Genomic DNA, 23496 nt, shown 5'->3' on the forward strand with positions numbered 1-23496 from the left:
AACAGTACCCCCCCTTGAGGAGGGGTCACCGAACCCTCACCAGAGCCCCCAGGCCGACCAGGATGAGCCGCATGAAAGGCACGAACAAGAATTTGAAGCATGAACATCAGAGGCAAAAACCCAGGAATTATCTTCCTGAGCATAACCCTTCCATTTAACCAGATACTGGAGTTTCCGTCTAGAAACACGAGAATCCAAAATCTTCTCCACAATATACTCCAATTCCCCCTCCACCAAAACCGGGGCAGGAGGCTCAACAGATGGAACCATAGGTGCCACGTATTTTCGCAACAACGACCTATGGAATACATTATGTATGGAAAAGGAGTCTGGGAGGGTCAAACGAAAAGACACAGGATTGAGAACCTCAGAAATCCTATACAGACCAATAAAACGAGGTTTAAATTTAGGAGAGGAAACCTTCATAGGAATATGACGAGAAGATAACCAAACCAGATCCCCAACACGAAGTCGGGGACCCACACGGCGTCTGCGATTAGCGAAAAGTTGAGCTTTCTCCTGGGACAAGATCAAATTGTCCACTACCTGAGTCCAGATCTGCTGCAACCTATCCACCACAGAATCCACACCAGGACAGTCCGAAGACTCAACCTGTCCTGAAGAGAAACGAGGATGGAACCCAGAATTGCAAAAAAATGGAGAAACCAAGGTAGCCGAGCTGGCCCGATTATTAAGGGCGAACTCAGCCAACGGCAAAAAGGACACCCAATCATCCTGGTCTGCAGAAACAAAACATCTCAGATATGTTTCCAAGGTCTGATTGGTTCGTTCGGTCTGGCCATTAGTCTGAGGATGGAAAGCCGAGGAAAAGGATAGGTCAATGCCCATCCTACCACAAAAGGCTCGCCAAAACCTTGAAACAAACTGGGAACCTCTGTCAGAAACAATATTCTCAGGAATGCCATGCAACCGAACCACATGCTGAAAGAACAAAGGTACCAAATCAGAGGAGGAAGGCAATTTAGCCAAGGGCACCAGATGGACCATTTTAGAAAAGCGATCACAGACCACCCAAATGACTGACATCTTTTGAGAAACGGGAAGGTCAGAAATGAAATCCATCGAAATATGTGTCCAAGGCCTCTTTGGGACCGGCAAGGGCAAAAGCAACCCACTGGCACGAGAACAGCAGGGCTTAGCCCTAGCACAAATCCCACAGGACTGCACAAAAGTACGTACATCCCGTGACAGCGATGGCCACCAGAAGGATCTAGCCACTAACTCTCTGGTACCAAAGATTCCAGGATGACCAGCCAACACCGAACAATGAAGTTCAGAGATAAGTTTATTAGTCCACCTATCAGGGACGAACAGTTTCTCTGCTGGACAACGATCAGGTTTATTCGCCTGAAATTTTTGCAGCACCCGCCGCAAATCAGGGGAGATGGCAGACACAATGACTCCTTCCTTGAGGATACCCGCTGGCTCAGATAAACCCGGAGAGTCGGGCACAAAACTCCTAGACAGAGCATCCGCCTTCACATTTTTAGAGCCCGGAAGGTACGAAATCACAAAGTCGAAGCGGGCAAAAAATAACGACCAACGGGCCTGTCTAGGATTCAAGCGCTTGGCAGACTCGAGATAAGTCAAGTTCTTATGATCAGTCAATACCACCACGCGATGCTTAGCTCCTTCAAGCCAATGACGCCACTCCTCGAATGCCCACTTCATGGCCAGCAACTCTCGATTGCCCACATCATAATTACGCTCAGCGGGCGAAAACTTCCTGGAAAAGAAAGCACATGGTTTCATCGCTGAGCAATCAGAACCTCTCTGTGACAAAACCGCCCCTGCTCCAATCTCAGAAGCATCAACCTCGACCTGGAACGGAAGAGAAACATCTGGCTGACACAACACAGGGGCAGAACAAAAACGACGCTTCAACTCCTGAAAAGCCTCCACAGCAGCAGAAGACCAATTAACCAAATCAGCACCCTTTTTGGTCAAATCGGTCAATGGTTTGGCAATGCTAGAAAAATTACAGATGAAGCGACGATAAAAATTAGCAAAGCCCAGGAACTTTTGCAGACTTTTCAGAGATGTCGGCTGAATCCAATCCTGGATGGCTTGGACCTTAACTGGATCCATCTCGATAGTAGAAGGGGTAAAGATGAACCCCAAAAATGAAACTTTCTGCACACCGAAGAGACACTTTGATCCCTTCACAAACAAAGAGTTAGCACGCAGGACCTGAAAAACCATTCTGACCTGCTTCACATGAGACTCCCAATCATCTGAGAAGATCAAAATGTCATCCAAGTAAACAATCAGGAATTTATCCAGATACTCACGGAAGATGTCATGCATAAAAGACTGAAACACAGATGGAGCATTGGCAAGTCCGAACGGCATCACTAGATACTCAAAATGACCCTCGGGCGTATTGAATGCAGTTTTCCATTCATCTCCTTGCCTGATTCTCACCAGATTATACGCACCACGAAGATCTATCTTAGTGAACCAACTAGCCCCCTTAATCCGAGCAAACAAGTCAGATAACAATGGCAAGGGATACTGAAATTTAACAGTGATCTTATTAAGAAGGCGGTAATCAATACACGGTCTCAGCGAACCATCCTTCTTGGCTACAAAGAAGAACCCTGCTCCCAGTGGTGATGACGATGGGCGAATATGTCCCTTCTCCAGGGATTCCTTCACATAACTGCGCATAGCGGCGTGTTCGGGCACGGATAAGTTAAATAATCGACCTTTAGGGAATTTACTACCAGGAATCAAATTGATAGCACAATCACAATCCCTATGCGGAGGTAGAGCATCGGACTTGGGCTCTTCAAATACATCCTGATAATCAGACAAGAACTCTGGGACCTCAGAAGGGGTGGATGACGAAATCGACAAAAATGGAACATCACCATGTACCCCCTGACAACCCCAGCTGGATACCGACATGGAATTCCAATCCAATACTGGATTATGGGTTTGTAGCCATGGCAACCCCAACACGACCACATCATGCAGATTATGCAACACCAGAAAGCGAATAACTTCCTGATGTGCAGGAGCCATGCACATGGTCAGCTGGGCCCAGTATTGAGGTTTATTCTTGGCCAAAGGTGTAGCATCAATTCCTCTCAATGGAATAGGACACCGCAAAGGCTCCAAGAAAAACCCACAACGTTTAGCATAATCCAAATCCATCAGATTCAGGGCAGCGCCCGAATCCACAAATGCCATGACAGAAAACGACGACAAAGAGCATATCAAGGTAATGGACAGAAGGAATTTGGACTGTACAGTACCAATGACGGCAGACCTAGCGGACCGCTTAGTGCGCTTAGGACAATCAGAAATAGCATGAGTGGAATCACCACAGTAGAAACACAGACCATTCAGACGTCTGTATTCCTGCCGTTCAACTCTAGTCATAGTCCTATCGCACTGCATAGGCTCAGGTTTAACCTCAGGCAGTACCGCCAAATGGTGCACAGATTTACGCTCGCGCAAGCGTCGACCGATCTGAATGGCCAAAGACAAAGACTCATTCAAACCAGCAGGCATAGGAAATCCCACCATGACATCCTTAAGAGCCTCAGAGAGACCCTTTCTGAACAAAGCTGCCAGCGCAGATTCATTCCACTGAGTGAGTACTGACCATTTCCTACATTTCTGACAATATACTTCTATATCATCCTGACCCTGGCACAAAGCCAGCAAATTTTTCTCAGCCTGATCCACTGAATTAGGCTCATCGTACAGCAATCCGAGCGCCAGGAAAAACGCATCGACACTACTCAATGCAGGGTCTCCTGGCGCAAGAGAAAATGCCCAGTCTTGAGGGTCGCCGCGCAAAAAAGAAATAATAATCAAAACCTGTTGAATAGGATTACCAGAAGAATGAGGTTTCAAGGCCAGAAATAGCTTACAATTATTTTTGAAACTTAGAAACTTAGTTCTATCTCCAAAAAACAAATCAGGAATAGGAATTCTTGGTTCTAACATAGATTTCTGATCAATAGTATCTTGAATTTTTTGTACATTTATAACGAGATTATCCATTGAAGAGCACAGACCCTGAATATCCATGTCCACACCTGTGTCCAGAATCACTCAAATGTCTAGGGGAAAAAAAAAAAAGTGAACACAGAGCAGAAAAAAAAAAAAAAATGATGTCAGAACTTTTTCTTTCCCTCTATTGAGAATCATTAGTGTGGCTCCTTGTACTGTTATGTTTGCTAATGACAGGTGTTATGAAGGCAATCCAGAAACACAGTGTGCTTAGCGATCAGAGCGCACACAGTGATCTGACAAATACCCAAAAATACAAGAACGAGCTCTGAGACGTGGAAACTCTGTAGACTGCACACCTGATCCTATCCTAAACACAACTAAAAGCGGCTGTGGATTGCGCCTAACAACTACCTAGGCAACTCGGCACAGCCTAAGAAACTAGCTAGCCTGAAGATAGAAAAATAGGCCTGACTTGCCCCAGAGAAATTCCCCAAAGGAAAAGGCAGCCCCCGACATATAATGACTGTGAGTAAGATGAAAAGACAAAACGTAGGGATGAAATAGATTCAGCAAAGTGGGGCCCGATATTCTAGGACAGAGCGAGGACAGTAAAGCGAACTTTGCAGTCTACAAAAAACCCTAAAGCAAAACCACGCAAAGGGGGCAAAAAAAACCCACCGTGCCGAACTAACGGCACGGCGGTACACCCTTTGCGTCTCAGAGCTTCCAGCAAAACAAAAGACAAGCTGGACAGAAAAAAAGCAACAAAAAAGCAAAAAGCACTTAGCTATACAGAGCAGCAGGTCACAGGAACAATCAGGAGAAGCTCAGATCCAACACTGAAACATTGACAAGGAGCAAGGATAGCAGCATCAGGCGGAGTTAAGTAATGAAGCAGTTAACGAGCTCACCAGAACACCTGAGGGAGGAAGCTCAGAAGCTGCAGTACCACTTGTGACCACAGGAGTGAATTCAGCCACAGAATTCACAACAGGGACCCACAGCATTTATTTATTTATTTGTATCGCAGGTGCTCTTGCTGTTATCAGCAACAGCAGGTGTAGGCTGATGGTAGAAGTACTCTTATCAGCAGACATGTGAACAAAGGTTAACCTTTTACCTTTACCTCTGGTCACAGTTGCTACCTCACACTGTCATTTGAGTGGACGGGAGCTGCAGTGCTCTGACTGGCAGTAATAATCTTACCGCCGAAAAGAGCCAGTGTTTGCTGCACTATCATGCAGATGACAGCTGGGAAAACAATAGAAGTTTGGGTTAACCTATTCATCTCAATTGAGTCCAGGTTTGGGTTCGGGTACTGTTCTGATACCCGAACTGAACTTTTTTTGAACTTTTCGGCCGAACCCGAACATCTGGGGGTTCACCCATCACTACTGATCACTAACATTTTTTTTTTTTGACAAGTTTTTTTTTTTTAAATCGCTACCCAACATTTTGGGCCTCTAATAAACCATGTCAGCAACTACTGGCATTTTCACATTTAATTCAAACAGTTGATGTATCATTGGTGGAATATGATAGCTAATGGTTTCAACCAGTAGGTAGCATGTATCAATGTCAACCCTTGAAATCCAGGTTGTTTCGAGGTACTTGTATTTTATTAATAATGTGCGGGAGAAAAGGGTTTTAAGGGTTTTTTCTCCTTGTGGGAGAAAAGGGTTTTAAGCGCGAATACACTTTATTAATTTGCCATTTCTTTATTGACAACTGTGTGGTCATTGTCTTATTTGCAGCAGGACCTTTGTTTACATCAGCACCACTAAGTATAATTCCTTACTTATATTTTAGGTATCTTTATGTTTATTTCTAAGGCCTTACTTTATCTACACATCACATTGTGCTATTAGTCCCCTACATGCGATAAGGGAAGTATGCAGCAACCTGAACACAGCCAAGTCACACAATAATAGCACAAAATGATCAAATTCTGGCTGCACGTAGCTTCCACTAGGGGGAGTGTATGAGCTTACTGTATATCGTTCTTATATTATGTATCCTATGCAGTAATAATAATAATAATAATTTTATTTATATAGCGCCAACATATTCCGCAGCGCTTTACAAATTATAGAGGGGATTTGTACAGACAATAGACATTACAGCATAACAGAAATCACAGTTCAAAATAGACACCAAGAGGAATGAGGGCCCTGCTCGCAAGCTTACAATCTATGAGGAAAAGGGGAGACACGAGAGGTGGATGGTAACAATTGCTTTAGTTAGTCGGACCAGCCATAGTGTAAGGCTCGGGTATTCATGTAAAGCTGCATGAACCAGTTAACTGCCTAAGTATGTAACAGTACAGACACAGAGGGCTATTAACTGCATAAAGTGTATGATAACATGATGCGAGGAACCCAATTATGTTTTTTTTTTAATGGGCCACACAGGGATAGTTAGGTTAATGCGTTGAGGCGGTAGGCCAATCTGAACAAATGAGTTTTTAGGGCACGCTTAAAACTGTGGGGATTGGGGATTAATCGTATTAACCTAGGTAGAGCATTCCAAAGAATCGGCGCAGCACGTGTAAAGTCTTGGAGATGGGAGTGGGAGGTTCTGATTATTGAGGATGCTAACCTGAGGTCATTAGCGGAGCGAAGGGCACTGGTAGGGTGGTAGACTGAGACCAGAGAAGATATGTAGGGTGGTGCTGAGCCTTGGAGTGCTTTATGGATGAGGGTAGTAGTTTTGCACTGGATTCTTGAGTGGATGGGTAACCAGTGTAATGACTGGCACAAGGTAGAGGTATCGGTGTAATGGTTGGTGAGGAATATGATCCTGGCTGCAGCATTCAGGACAGATTGGAGCGGGAGAGTTTGGTAAGCGGGAGGATGCAGTACATCCTATGCAGTAAGCTGAAGTGCAGGCAGACAGAATTGTATCATTTACCTTGGTTATATAGCAGATATTAAGCTACAAAAGGGAATAAAGTGCTTTGTCAATTAAAGAAATGCATAAAATAGTTATCAACACAGAAATGTGTAGAGTTACATAAAAAAAACTCAATGGCGTTGAAAGATATATATTTGTGTTTAAGAATGCAAAAATATATTGATATTTCTAGTAACACTACTTGTCTATGTTCACCAATACCATTTCTGAAACACTTGATAATGAAAAAAAAAAAAACTCATATAGTATAGCGCCCCTGGAGGTTATCTAATTTTCTGGCATACTAACTGCAATGATCCAACATAGCAAAGGGGAAGATAACTTATTAAATTAGAAAGACTCGTTAAAGGGTTGATTGTGACTTGTAGGATCACTACGTCCAACAAGTGGCGCTATAGAGTTTAAATCCTCTTTTTCTCTGAAGAGGCAATTTGCATATTAAAGTACAATAAATTATAGTTTTTATTACTATACTATTTATTTTCAGCTAATGTAGTGGATAACTGTAACTTAGGCAGTCCATTAGAAGTTGTCTTGACTACCTCTGACACGAGGAATCCTGGCAATGTGCGCAGGCTAGAACCTAGTATGTCCACTGACGGGCATTCACAATGAAAGGGTGCTTGTTGGTAATCTGTTACTGAACTCTCCAAAAGATAAATTTAGGTCTCAGGAAGGAAGTTGAGTGGGCGAAGTGATGACGACGATCTGTATTTGGTACTGCTCCCTAATTTAAAAAGTGCATTTCACTTTTTACATACAGATATATTCAATAACAAACAATACACCACAAACTACATATAAGTAGCTGTGCAGAATAAATCTAGCGTAGGTGGCATATGGTTGCAGTAATAGCTCTGCTACAGCCACAAAAAGAGAGCTGAGTTTAGGAAATAAAAGATCTCACGTCACATATATCTCCTACGTATAAACTGACTTCTTTCAGTCTTTGCCTCATCTTGGGGACTACACACTCGAGTTTCCCATTCCCATCTTAGTTGCTTTACTGACACATGCAGTAAACAGAATTATTTCCTATTAATTATTATCCTGTTTTCTGTCTCTATATTCATCATTCTTTTTGGCCAAGTACATGTTTAATCCTAATGCCGCACATTATCTACACATCCCATTGTGCACTGATTCCCCTAAAAGTAGCATTTACATTGCGCAATTTGCAAAATCTTACTGCTTGCTCTTAGTTCACATCTATGTACAAATGAAAGTCGCCCTCTTTGGCTTTAGGGCAGTAAACATGATTTCCATGGGTCGTATCTGGAATGGCAGCTCAGTTCCATTTGCAAAAACGAGTGGTGTTTGTGGAAACAACGCCATTTTCTAATCTCTTAATACCTGTGATCTAAAAGTTTATCAATCTGATATATCATAGTATAACACAGTCAGGCCACATTCACACACTCAGTATTTGACATCAGTATTTGCAAGCCAAGACCCGGAGTGGGTGAAAAATGTAAAAGTGTTGACATGTTTCTTATTATACTTTTCCTCTGACTGCTCCACTCCTGGTTTTGGATGACAAATACTGGTGTAAGATGCTCAACGAGTGAACGTGGCCCAAAAATATTTTTTGTTTATAAGACTATGACATAAAAAAAAGCCTTAACAAGTCGTACAGCAAAGAATGTTATCAGAAACATTAACCTCCTTTCAAACATTTAAAAATTTTAGACATTGGCTGGTGGACGTTATTTGTATGTATGAAGTTAATCAGCTTTGCCGGGTTCACACTTGTGTACCGGGGCTGTGCAGAGGGCTGCATACTTCCTCCATTAAGCTCCGCCCACTTCCGTACTTCTGTTTAGGCCTGCCTACTTCTGCATGCGTCCTGCCTACCTATCTTTAACATTAGGTACACAGGACATGTGAATGTATGCGGATGTGTCGTAGTGACGAGCCCGCCGTCCACACAAAACTACTGTGTTTTCTCTTTTAAATCATAATGACAACCCAAAACATCCAAATGACCATGATCAAAAGTTCACATACCCTGGTGATTTTGGCCTAATATCATGCACAGAAGTTGACACAAATGGGTTTGAATGGCTACTAAAAGTAACATCCTCACTTGTGACCTGTTTGCTTGTAATCAGTGTGTGTGCATAAAAGCTGAGTGAGTTTCTGGGATCCAGACAGACTCTTGCATCTTTCATCCAGCCACTGACGTTTCTGGATTGTGAGTCATGGGGAAAGAAAAAGAATGGTTAACGGATCTACGGGAAAAGGTAGTTGAACTGTATAAAACAGGAAAGGGATACTAAAAGATATCCAAGGAATTGATAATGCCAGTCAGCAGCGTCCAAACTGTGATTAACAAATGGAAAATCAGGGGCTGTGTAAAAACAAAACCACGGTCAGGTAGACCAATAAAGATGTCGTCCATAACTGCCAGGAAAATTGTTTGGGACGCAAAGAAAAACCTACAAATATCATCAGCTGAAATACAGGAATCTCTGAAAAGTAGCGATGTGGCTGTTTCAAGATGCACAATAAGGAGGCACTTTAAGAAAAATGGGCTGCATGGTCAAGTCACCAGAAGAAAGCTATTACCTGCACAAATGCCACAAAGTATCTCGCCTACAATACGCAAAAGGAACAAGGTAATTTGGATTGATGAGACCAAAATTAAACTTTTTGGCCACAACCATAAACGTTACATTTGGAGAGAGGTCAACAAGGCCTATGATGAAAGGAACACCATTCTACTGTAAAGCATGGAGGTGGATCGCTGATGTTTTGGGGATGTGTGAGCTACAAAGGCACAGGAAACTTGATCAAAGTTGAAGGAAAGATGAATGCAGCACATAATCACCAAATACTGGAGGCAAATTTGCACTTATCAGCCTGGAAGCTGCGCATGGGACATACTTGGACGCTCCAACATGACAACAATCCAAAGCACAATGCCAAGTCTACCTGTCATTGGCTACAGCAGAACAAAGTGAACTTTCTGGAATGGCCATCTCAGTCTCTTGACCTCAATATCATTGAGCCACTCTAGGGAGATCTCAAGCGTGCAGTTCATGCTAGACAGCCCAGGAATTTGAAGGAACTGGAGGCTTTTTGCCAAGAACAGTGGGCAGCTTTACCATCTGAAAAAATAAAGAACCTTATGCACAACTACCACAAAAAACTTCAAGCTGTCGTTGATGATAGAGGGGGCAATACACGGTATTAAGAAATGGGGTATGTAAACTTTTAATCAGGGTCATTTGGATGTTTTGGGTTATCTTTATGATTTTAAAAGAGAAAACACAGTAGTTTGACAATAAATGGCTTCACCCAACCACTATCCATGAGTGGAGAAAAAGTTTTGGTGTTATCAGTCATATTATCTGAAAAAAGGCCAAGAAAGAAAAAATTCTGCCGGGGTATGTAAACTTTTGAGCACAACTGTAAATATGTACCAAAAAATAGAAATGCTTTGAAGTTCTTAAAAAAGTCAGACATTTTGATCAGTGAGGAAAGCTGGGCCAAAGAGAGAGCTGTAAGGTCTATGAGGAGAATAAAGCCTGTACAAGGCTAGCCTTTCCTGTCCAAAGGAGGTGGTAAATACTAATTGGAACCTAAACAAGCACAGTACTCAGCGAAGCAAATCTGCCCCTTTGATCTAGTGATCAGTGAAGATCTCTGCACTCTCGAACTCAGCACATGTGGAGCTGCTTCCCACTTTCTTACAACAGTCCCAGCTTTTCTAAAACAACTTTACACTGGATACTGAAAAACAGTAATATGCAAAAACTTACACCTAACAACTTCTTATATGAAGCCCACTAAGGGGACCTCAAAGGGGTTGTCCACTACTAGGACCCCTTCTTGATCAAAATGTTTGGCCCTCATAAAATAATAAAGCCTAAACTCACCTCCCGTGATGACGCTGTCCCCACAGTGTCGGCATTTGCGGTCCTGGGGCTCGTTTGGGGTCATTGTGACATGAGATACCGGAAGCTAGTGTCGGAGCCCAGTCAGCGCCAGCATCACTGCCCCTGTCTTCATACAAATAAAAAATGAAGAGGAAGGGCTTTATTTTTTTATGGGGGCCAAGCAAGGGGTATGAGAAGAAGTTATCAAAGCAGTGGACAACTTCTTTAATAATGTGAGTAAACAATTTTCAGTTCGCTTTTATCACTTATTGTTTGTGCTCAATTTACAAATCAAATATTAAGTGAAAAAGTTATCTATGAAACCCATATGTTACTTGTTGAAGAGTGCCAAGCCGGTGAAAGGACTTTAATAGGCTATGCAATGCAAGTCTCCTTACATTGTCATTTGTCACTCTCCACAAGACCCCTGTCAGAGGACTCTCATCCAGCCAAATCAGACTTTTTGCTTTGTACTGAGGGAGGGTAAAACATCCCAAAACATGTGTCTGCAAATAGACACTCCCTGACAGAAGTTATGTTGCTTATCCATGTTATGTAAATAAAAGCGTATAACCTGACGTTAAACTCATCCATTGGTTGTATAAATTATTCTTTTGAAAGCTGAAACCCTCCGAAATGTGGTTGAGGTTAAGAAAATAAATTGGCATCAATGCAGAAATATTGATCAGTTAATGGACACAGAATGGTCAGATTTTGGCAAGACAAAAGTTTTGTCGCCTGGTCATATAATGCACCCAATCCTAGTTTACATCCCCACCTATACTCAGTAAATGATTGGTTAATTAGTGTATGTGTATAAAAAGAAACCCAGCACCCCAGACGTTCACTTGAACTGCAACTTGAGCTCTGACAACATGCCAAAAATCCACCCTGTGACCAAAGCCTGGATTATCAAGAGACTGAAGACCAGATCTACTGCAGAGGTGGCTAGCACATTTAATGTGTCTCAGGGTCAAGTACAAAGAATTAAAAAAGATCCGCAGACCCCGCAAGACAACTGATCAGGAGGAACATTTGTTAGTTAGAAAATCCAAAGCAAGCCCCTCTTCCACAGCAGCAGAGCTCCAACAGGCCTGGTCACCTCAAGTCCCTGTTTCAACTAGAACAGTTTGTAGGATTCTGTCTCAAAATGGCCTTCATGGTGGAATCAGTGCCCAGAAGCCAGCACTAAACAAAAGGCAAATAAAAAAACGTGTGGCATTTCCAAAGTCCCACAGCCTGCTAAATAGATGGACGCTGGAAAAGTGGCAGAATGTGGATTTCTCTGATGAATCTTCAGTAGAATTACACCACAGCCGCCACAAATACTGCAGGAGACCTACTGGAGCCCGTATGGTTCCAAAATACACCCAGAAAACAGTTAAATTTGGTGGTGGAAAGATCATGGTCTGGGGTTACATTCAGTATAGGGGTGTGCGAAACATTTGCAAGGTGGAAGGCAATATTAATAGCCTAAAATAACAAGAAGTCTTAGCTACCTCTTATATTCCAAATCATAAAAGGGGTCAAATTCTACAGCAGGATGGTGCTCCATCTCTTACATCCATCTCTACAAATAAGTTCCTCCAGGCAAAAAAGATAAAGGTGCTCAAGGACTGGCCAGCCCAGTCACCAGATGTGAACATCATTGAGCATGTTTGGGGTAGGATGAAAGAGGAAGCTTGGAAGACAAAGCCAAAGAATCTAGATTAACTCTGGGAGGCATGTAAGACTGCATTCTTTGCTATTCCTGATGACTTCATTAATACATTGTATGAATCATTGTTGAACCGCATGGATGCAGTCTTCAAGCTCATGGAAGTCACACAAAATATTAAATATTACTCTAATAGCACCGTAACTTCATTCACCAATGTTATGCATTATGTATTTTAAGTTAATTATTTGTTGAATATCACATTACTTTCTATGGGCGACAAATCTTTTGTCTTGCCAAAATCTGACCATTCTGTGTCCATTAACTGATCAATATTTCTGCATTGATGCCAGTTTATTTTCTTAACATAAACCACATTTTGGAGGGTTTCAGCTTTCAAAAGAATAATTTATACAACCAGTGGATGAATTTAACATCAGGTTATAAGCTTTTATTTACATAACATGGATAAGCGACATAATTTCTGTCAGTGAGTGTATTATCTAGCTTAGTTTATCCTAAATCATGTGGCAAGTCTGGTTACAGGGTTGATATTGACATTTAAGATTGCTACTTCCAATAGGTAGCATTAGAGTTCAGGTCCTCTTCCTTTCTGAAGAGACAAATTGCTTGTTACTTGGTCATCTCCTATTCCTAATCATTCCACTTATTCTCTGGCTGCCTCCCAGACAAAGAACATCAGCCCTCAGTTGACCCAGAAATAGCGCATCCATTAGATGCGCCAATTCTGAGCTTAGCCTCATTTTGTCCCACTTGCACTGGTGGGGTGGCAAGTGGGGTAATAGGGTTTGCGGTTAATGCCAGCTTTTTAATGTCATCTGTTATCATTCATAGAGGTTAGTAAACTAATCTCACAGGGGTTTGATAAGATTTAGGTTCAGACTCTTCAGAGAACACTTATAGATCTGACTTTGCATAATGAAGAAATGTTATGTTGACCGCAATGTCCTACTAATTGTGGCCACAAATTTGAAACAACCCAATTGCCTAAAATGTAACATACTTTAGTTTTACCCTAAAGGATAGAAACAGACCAAACTATGAACAACCTCATTACCAAAATTTCCATCAGGATTAACCACTTCATCAGGATTATACATTTAGTAGCAATCCTTTCACTGGCAATTGCCATAATCAGATTCATACTGCATGCCAGAATGCCAAAGTTTCCTCTGTTTCATACTCCAATGGTGGTGTGCTCTACATCACTGCTGGGCACTACAGAAGGTGACCTCACCATTTTTAATTTGGTAGTGAGAAGATAACATTTTTTGGCACAATAAATTTTAGAACTTGGTGGTCTTGTTCCATGACCTTGTGTGGCCTGATTAACGAGCATAACAAGTTGTTGCTTGACCCTGGTAGATTTATCTGGGCAAAAAATACTCCTTGTAAATGTGGCCTCCTACGACAGTGCAAGTTATGGGCTCAGGTATGTCTTTCTAGCACGCATGGCCATGTGCCTGAATTCATATAACTTTTAGCAATAGATGTTGCTGAAATACTCAGCCCCAGGGCTGTGCATACAGTTTTGCCTATATCAATATATACATCTATAACACTATAAGAAATTTTGACCGTAGCACCCATCTGTTCCCATAAGTAAAGATAGCTTGCCAAAATACGCAAAAGAAGAAATTAAAGTCTGCTTCTTCATTGCTTTAGCTATAAAAATGTAATAGACTATGCTATTGTAATATATGGTGTAAATCTATTGATCATAGCAGTGTAATAACAGACCAATAAATCTACTTTCCTTAATCATCAAGTCCAAACTAGCACCCCCCGATCACTTCAGGTGACCTCATCTCAAATTAGACGCTCTAATTTCAGCTGTCGTGAAAAATGTCTTTAACACAGTCTTTTCAGTTCAGCCAAACGTCTACAGCAACAGAGCTCAAATAATAAGACTTAGTCGTTTACTATAATTTGGCATCCATTATTTAAAGCCTAAAATTTCTTATATATACATCTCACTAAGTAAGCACATGGTAACCATTTGCAGGGGTGGGTTTAACTTTTTTACAGCTAGTGAAGTCAGACATAGATTTTCTCCAGAATCTTTGGGGTTAACTGTAGTACCAATATGAAAGCTCATGCTTCATGCTGAATGGTAAAAGCTGAGCACCTGGAACACCAAATATAGGTAACATCATGACTAAATTGTATACACATGTGTATATTGGAGATGAGCAGTTCAATTTGTGTTGCCATGGTCCGGCATCCATTCTGGACCTCCATGGAAGCCAGTCTTCACTTCGGTGCCAGATATACTCCACTTATCTTCCTGGGCCCTTCTTGAGATTAGAAGACATCATAACTAGTCACTAGGTTTCGCATGACATCATGGCGTGAATAATAAGTGCCAGAGAAGCTCAAGATCCGCTGTCATGGAGGACTAGGTAGGATGTTGAAACAGAGCAATGTACTGAATTTCTCGTCTCCAATATACAGTATATAATTTATTAGTTTTATAATTAATTTACATATTTGTTTCTACGCTTTGTATTTATCCTCTTAATGACCAATACATATCCAGTGTTCATGCGATCACAAGGCCAAAATCATGATGCCAATATCACTGACCCTTTAGTGGTCACAGAATCGTAGCTGTAATCATTTCATTGACTGGAATCCTAGTCTACTATCATTTACTATTATTGCTTCTTTTCTGAAACAAAGTCCACCAGACATTTTTCTTTACTTTTCTATGTCCAAAATCATCAGTATGTTTGATACCTCACACATCAGTTGCCAAGGAATTTGACTCATCTTCAAATAAAATTCACTTCTTGCTTAAGTAATAAGTGTGCCCTACCATTAAGACTAGTAGTTAATGCAAGGCACACTCTTTGGTGGAAGGTGGTACACTCACAATCTCGGATTCACTGCAAAGGTATCTACTAACGAATAGTTTTTATTTTCTGGTCCTCCCCTCTACATATAGAACCTGTTCCTAGCATTTCGTGCCTGTTTTTGATTTCTTGGTGGTAAACAGATTACATACTGTTCCATGTGTGGTGGTCGGTGGGCTATTAAATGCCACCGTTAGGCAACCTGTTGTATATTCGGAGTTTATTCTCCAAGGCTTGCCGCATATACTATTCATTCTGATGAGCAACGATCTATAAAAGCCACCGGTCCTTCCACAATTTACTACTATGTTCTAGAAGCATTTTTCCACAAATCTACACTTTGTACCCATTACCCTATGTATCAAGCATTTCCTTTAAAGTTAAGGACGTAAATCTGTTTTTGGAAAAGCCAGACAAAACAAAATCTGTGGTGACATAATCCATGTTAAAGAACTAAGATAACATTGACTATTTATTTATTTTTTTCATCATATGGTCTCTTGCAATTGTTTGCCAGAAAGAAATTGAATGTTGTACCCTATCTTAATAAACAAGGGCTGTTCACTTTCTTCTTTAACAAGCAGTATAAAACCAACTGCTGACTTTGAGCCAGTGTCTTGGAAAATTATTTAAAAACAAAATGTTGGAGAACAAATCCAAGAAAGTGGGCAGGAATAAACATCAATATGGCAGTATGTTTAAGCGTGGTTAGAAATGGGTCTAGAAGAAGAGCAGCACAGGAGAAATGTGAGATTATTTTTCTGCATTTCTCTTTGTACAGAATATTGTTAGCAGATGGAAATTAGATTAAAAGCCATATGTATATATTTGTATATAGAGAAAAGCAAGGAAGACACAGATCACGCACCTCCTGCACTTCGTCTTGTTCGGCCCTTATACAGGATATCCTCTTAAATCACCATGACTTCCTCGTTAGTGATCACATAGGTAGCGCATTGTACTGTCAGAAACTTAATTATTTTATTTCCCTGAGGTATTGAAACATAGTTAAAGGGGTTGTCAAGTCGCATAAGAAAAGTCTACAGTCACTGTTTGACTATGATTGTAGACTGACAAATGGTGACAGTGTGCGGTGCACACGCCGTGCCCCATGCGAGTAGTTATGATCTCGTGTATACGAGTTGCATGCTTGCAGTCATGTGCTGATTAAACTCAACCTACTTTTCTCGATAAAAGAGAATTGATAGAAGCCAGATGGGTCTAGTTGGCACGTGACCACAAGTGTGCAAATCGCGAACTAATACAGAGAATATTACAGAGCCCATGACAATGTGTAGCATACACCGCACACTGTTATGATTCGTCAGTCTGCAGTCACGTTAAGTGACAGCAGACTTTTTTTATGAACCCATAAAGTCCCTTTAACATCTATCTGCCTGGGATAAAAACAGTCAAATGGTAGAGTTGGCAAAATCCACTAGTCTGATCAATATTTGCTCACTTCTTTGCCTATCTCGATTCAAACTTAAAGTACTCAATACACAAATCATATAAAGAACTTTCACTATCCTTCTTTTATAAAGTCTATAAAAAGGAACACTTTTTAGAAACATAAATGTCAAAAAGTCCTAACAAAATATTTTGCTACAGAGGAACAGGCACACTTTGTAACACTTTGTTCTATGGATTTATTTAAATGTAGTTAGGTAGATAAAACATTCATAAATTAAGGTAAATAAGAAACTATCATGTACTCTGAACAAATTGGGAGAAGAAAGAACAAGTTCATTGTGAATTCACTACCTTCTGCAGGAAAAGGGAGATGACAAGATTTAGTCCTGGAAAGTTTATGTGAACTTGAGTGCCGCACCTTGTCTCTTACTTACAGATGTGTCCATCCTTACCTTTTCTTGAATTTGGTGGGGGACTGATTTCTCAGGAAACAAATTCAATACAATATCGCAATATACTACTAAACCACTTGACATATTGTAACCAATGTCACAACCAAAGAATATATAAGGAAAACGTGTCTATTTTCTGATGAATAGAGTGAGGCCAAATAATTGGTACTCATTACCCAAAGTAGGCAAATGAACTAAACCATAAAAAAGGCAGGCTAAAAGAGGATAACTTGAAAAAATATGCACATTGAAGGAGTTTGCTACACTAAGAGTGAACAGTTTCTAGACTAGCTACACACTGCATTGACACAGTCACTATATGAATAAGGGCCCTGGAGTAAGAATAACATAGGAGCACTTTTCAGTCCAATAGTTCATCAAAATGCACAATTCCGCTTTATTTGTAGGTGGAAATGGGCCACCTTTCCTTTTGGGTCGTGGTGCACAGGATTGCACAGGATGCACCAATGATATGTCCGCCCCTGGTACATACTGCAGAAAAGCATATTACATTGAAATCCTCCTTACACCACCACCGGCTCATGTACCCACCCATTTATTATATCTTCTTAATTATGACACCAGGGAGTATAGATATAGCTTATAAGGGAAAAAAGGGACAACCACATTGTGCAAAGTTCCTTTCTCACTGCATACCTCAGAAATTTACTGTACATAATCCACTTAATGCCAGCTCTTTATAAAATCAACCTGTTTATTTTAATAAACAAATGAAATTTACAATTTGATTTTCATTTTACAATCATAATTCACAAAGTATAATTCATTCACAAAACTGGTTTTCAAAAAGATAAGGATTAAATAAAGTTTTACAACCTGTCACCATGCAGTTAAAGTTGCGATACAAGGCCAATGGCTAATAGAAATATACTTGATTTTATCTCAGATAAGTCTTATGACATTACATTAACGTGGTTCAGCTTTTATAGAAAATAGAAGGTATATACTAAGCAGCACAATCATTTAAATGCCCACAAAAGTAGCATTAACTATTAGTAATTGGTGGAATTTACTGTCTAGTCGATGCTCTTAACCAAATGCCCAAAGCCAATATTTATGATGAGACCCTAATGAGTATAAATATTGGTTCAGGCTACAAAGTGGCAGCCACATCAACGTAGATGCTTATTATGCATACTTGGTTGCCAATGCACCCATATATATATTATATATATAAAAACCCTATTATAGAGTTCAGCTATGTCTCCCCATTAGCAATTTTACCATATAAGACATGCAACAATATAGATCAGAATTGATTATTTGAGCAGCAAACAATGCGTTGTGATAATTTACAAAGCAAACAAGTTTATTTCACACATAAATGAAAAATATCTTACAACGTATTTTTTTAAATTTAAAAAAAGAACACAGAGAGTGATTATAAAGTTAAAAAAAATTGTATAAAAAAGTGAATCCCATTTGTGTGTTTATGACACACCTTATATTGTATTGCCTCAATCAACAAGGAACCAGTGCGATAATTACCATTTACCAATCTGAACACTCATGAGGTAGAATGGTGTAGACCCATGTTCCAGTACGGACTCCATGATAAAAAATAAATATCAAGATTCTAGCTGTAGATTGCTGAACCTCTGCCCTGCAAAGGTTTGTCAAAAAAAAGAGTCTTTGTTTCTTCCCCAGCCACACCCAGATCAGCAACAGCTGTAATGCTTCTAGCTTTGCATAGGCTACTGCCAAAACAGCGGGTGAGACCTTTCTTCCTATTCCCACCCTTTCTTCCCAGCTCACCCAGTTGCACAAAAAATGCAATCCAAGACATAACATGTTCTAAATTAGATGAAATGAAATTTAGAATCTTAGAAAAGACATTCCCCAAAAATAAAACAGATCATTGTTTGGTTGACCTTACAGACATTAGCACTGTATAAGCCTCATGCAGAATAAATCTGGTCATCTGAACTATGTTCCTCTAGCAGATGTGAGATTTGAGCCCTCGATGAACTGTACCATTTTAAAAGGTTTTAGCTACCTTTAGTGTGTGTTTTTGGCACCAAATAGGATGTTTGTAAATGGGAAGGTCAGGTAGTATGCTTCTCGGTTTAGCCAGGACCAAACAAGCAGTTCTTTCTAGCAAAATTGCAAGTTTCCCTCATCCACCATGAGCTAAGAAAACGCGGAGACATGATTTTCTTAAACACAGTTTACATCAGACATTTCTGTACTTTTAACAAAACAGCAAGCACCCAGCTTCAGATATATAAGAAACACTTTCATGAGTCATTATGTTACCATTGGCTGGCAGATAGGTGAATTGCTGGTACTGGCTTCTTTTCCTCTTTCCGTTGCAGACGTAAAAATTGACTTGAACTGGGCTGGATATTCTTTGATTGCGAAATGGTGGGATGTCCACGACTAGTGAGTTCTGTAATGAAAAAGTACATTTCAATCGTTAACGTTTAGTCATTCATCACACTATTTCTATTCATTAGAAAATGTTTAAGGGTATATTCGCAGTCACAATTGTCTGAATGGGGATGCTTTGGCTAGAATAACTGTTGTGTGTGAACATAAAATATTGTTGAAGACAAGTCTTTTAATAAAACCAATTTCTGCAGCATGTATTAAGTCATTATTCTCCTTGAAAGCATTTTTTATCAGTCATGCCAATCATTTTTATTTCAAGATTAAAGGGAAAATCTCCGGCAACTTATGCTGCCAAAACCATGGGCAGCATGAATAACAGCCTGGCGGCACGAATGCAGCCGAGTACTTACAAAAGTTTCAGTGTTTCAGACAAAACATGCTTTGAAGATCCGGCCAGATGGCTCTTCCCAGTAGATGACTGTTAGGTCACTCCCTTACATGTACATAGAGATCTGTCAATCACCTTTAACAGTGCTGAGAATAGCCAGCCAGTGGAAGAGCCGGATTGGTCTGATCTCCGAATCTTCACAGTATATTTTCTCTGAAATGCCAGAGGGTTTAAAACACTAATATACCTGGATGCAATCGTGCAGCCAGGCTACGATTTATGCTGCCCATGTTTGAGCAGCATGAATCACTTGCCAGACTCCCTTTAACATTAAAAATTAACTATAAGATAGAAATGTGCAATAAAGTTTAGTTCAGCAAGTGCTGTCTACAAATTGCGAGCATGACTTGCTCCGTGTTGTACAGCATGGTGGACAGGTGCAAGAGCTGCCTTCTATTTACCTGCACTAGTCTAGTCTGTAAATCAAACCAGATTGGAGGTCTGTCTGGAAAACTGACCATGTGCACTAGCACGTAGGCTAATATTGGACGAGGCACACAGAAAATACATTCATGTGAACGCACCCAAATTCTAACAATGAGCTTGTAATTTTAAAAATGATTTTACTTACAGGCTTGAACACTTCCTTGTCAGTTTTGGCTTCCATTTCCCATACATGATGACCATCTAAAAAAAACAACAAGAAGAAGACATTTATTATTAGGCAATTACATTCTAAATATTATGTACAAAGGTCCATGTTTATTACTCAGCTTACACCAGTTTTTGGCATAAACAGAGCCCTAAAAAGTCACAGAAAGTCTCGAATTGCAAAAGAGCTCAAATTCCACAATATTTTTACTCTTTTTTGCTTGGTGCTTGCCAAAAGCTGAAAAAATGAGTGTGGTGGCTAACAACTTTCATGCAGATTTATTAAGCCAGAAAATGGTACAAATGTTGGCACAAATCTACACTTGCTTATAGTAGACACACATTTCTTGTGCTGACTGTAAGACAGTCCAAAATGTGGCAAATTTAAAAAGGGGGTATGAAACTTGTAATACATTTTGCACAATTTACTCCAATCTTTTACTTTAGACTTGTAAGAAACGCCAGTTCAGTATTAATAAACATTCCCCCCAAATGTTGACTTTTATATGTGTACTGTATATCGAGTACACAATGCTTTGATCACTAGTGGTCACAAAATTCCAGATTGTATAGGTTTTATACAATATATTGCATTCTGAATGTAATCTATGAGTTGGTTAAGTGTCCCCCCAAAAAACTAATATTCTAAAAAAACTTGGCTGTTAAATGAATTGAACAAAGAAGTAAAGCTTTCTCTGCCCATTGAATGTCCTCGCTCGCAATTTCAGAAAGCATTAATGCAATGCCCTTTTGAAAATGTATTCATGCAAAATAATATAACTTATATATTTAACATGACCCTTCAGATTAATTGCACCTGAACTAGGGCTGCAGAAAGGTCAGAAATATCAGCTAATTTACACTCGCAAAAATATGATGCTGCATTTTTGTACCATTCTGTTTGCAGACGTTAAAGATGTTGACACATTGCATACCTTGTTGGTGAACCTTTTTTTCCCCAGGATTTGGAAATCTCCTTTGGCACAAACTAAAGTATGAAATCATCTAAGAAAAGGGATTGCTGCTATGTCATCCTTTCCATTATCATGCGCAGAAGGTTTGAGTGGAAAGTATTTCCTCTTCAGACGTTTACTGGAGCATTTCCCTACTATTCAACATAGGGAACCTGTCAACTCCAAAAATGCTATTAACCTGCAGATATAAGGATAGCATGCAGATAAAATAGCCTTTATATTAGGCTGGTTTACTGTAGCAGCAGCTACAAGGAGAAAATGAAGTGATGTTCTCTCTGCAGCCGCTGACTTCCAGACATTGGGGCGGATACAGTCACTGCCTACTATTCAGTGAAGCGCGCCAATCCCGGCTGACAGCCAGCTCTGTACTCATGTGTATCTGGTGTGACCATGCATTGAAGGGTCTATTCATTTCAAACACCTATATCTAATGCTACATTTCCTCTGAAAGGGAAATGTGTGGCTAGCAGTTCTTTTCCTGTGATAATAGTGGATTACTAGAAGACAGAGATGCAGGGCCCATGGAGATCAGCTGATTACCACTGTGGCTTCCTTTTAATGTGGGAATGATTTTGTTACACAGCCCATGTCATTTTGTCCATGGAGAAGCTGAATTATAATAAAAACACTTCACATCTGCTAAAAGTGCCTGCAATATATTGGTACGTTACTTTGGGCACTCCACTTTTACAAAATGTGTACAAACTATTTATTAAGGTGCCAACATGTAAACAATGGCAATTTGATAATTAAAGTAAAAGTCCATGGATTTTTTAATGTTAACATGTAACTAGTCCCTCAATATATAATTTGTCCAGCGCTATTATAATGTAACTAATATATTATTTAAGTAGTATTATGATATTTAGTTGTTTGGTTTAGATCTTAAATGCATGGATATTTTTTTTTATTATCTTGTAATGACCACCTTGGAATTGTATCCCTTCCTGATGTCATAGGGGTCACCATTTCAGTAAACCAAAGTTTCTGTATGATGATACTACATGGATTGTAGAACTTGGGAAGCAAAAAACTCTCATCATAGGAACTGATGATGATTAGACAGCTCCTTTCATACAGTTATAATGGAGAAGATGATTGCTAAATCTCTTGACAGCATACTTAGTCTCTAATCATAATAGTAATATTGCGCTCCCAGGAGGCATAAATAGTACTGGCTAGAAAGCAAATGGAAGTTCAAAATGGTCCTAAATATGAATATATAGGAGGTTGAGCTGCATGGAACTGAGTTTATTAACGAAGTCCAGAGGGTGACAGGCAGATGAAGGGTACTTGGATGGGAAAAAAAATCACTCAAGTGCTTATATAATGGGTTGGCCCAATGTTGCCTATTCAGGAGTGCAACCACTCCCCAGGCTTCTGACTTCCTGGCTGTTGGGGGATGGGTGTTCCTGCTTGATTGACAGGTCAAACCAGCAGCATTCTTGCACTGCAGGCCAGACCTGTGCGCTACCTAAACTGCTATTATAGTTTGGTTTCTGCAGCATCAGACATGCAGTGACACTGAAGTTGGACAGTATTTGGAGCTAAAATACATTCCAGTGATCTCAGCCCACTTCATTGCAATGCTTACAAGCTCACGTGAAAAGAGTTAGTAAGAACTGCATATGTTTTGTCATTAGTGCAAGACAGTAGCAGTGACCAGTCCTAAACAATGATCTGTAAACAATCAAAAATACAATAGTTATCCGAGGAACAGAGGGGAATTTTAATAAACAGTACAGTCATGGCCAAAAGTTTTGAGAATGAGACAAATATTAATTTTTCCAAAGTCTACTGCTTCATTTTTTCTAATGGCAATTTGCATATACTCCTGAATGTCAGAGTGATCAGCTTAACAGCAATTACTGTACTTGCAAAGTCAATATTTGCCCAGAAAATGAACTTTAACCCCCAAAACACATTTCAACATCATTGCAGTCCTGCCT

General features: G+C 40.1%; 1 protein-coding gene across 7 annotated transcripts in view; it reads right to left on the reverse strand.

Moving 5' to 3' along the window:
- NFATC1 (nuclear factor of activated T cells 1) overlaps positions 1-23496 on the reverse strand; it is a 308199-nt gene that overhangs the window by 116643 nt on the left and 168060 nt on the right. For 6 of the 7 annotated variants that reach the window (XM_069730931.1, XM_069730935.1, XM_069730930.1 and 3 more), the window contains exons 7-8: positions 20554-20609; positions 19460-19592 (exon numbers count right to left, since the gene is read on the reverse strand). The exons of the other annotated variant lie outside the window; for it this stretch is intronic. In XM_069730931.1, the coding sequence (XP_069587032.1) occupies positions 19460-19592; positions 20554-20609 (189 nt within the window). The remainder of the gene's footprint in view (positions 1-19459; positions 19593-20553; positions 20610-23496) is intronic. 7 annotated transcript variants of the gene reach the window in all.

The sequence above is a fragment of the Ranitomeya imitator genome, chromosome 6 (genome assembly GCF_032444005.1).
Source record: "Ranitomeya imitator isolate aRanImi1 chromosome 6, aRanImi1.pri, whole genome shotgun sequence".
Lineage (NCBI taxonomy): Eukaryota > Metazoa > Chordata > Amphibia > Anura > Dendrobatidae > Ranitomeya > Ranitomeya imitator.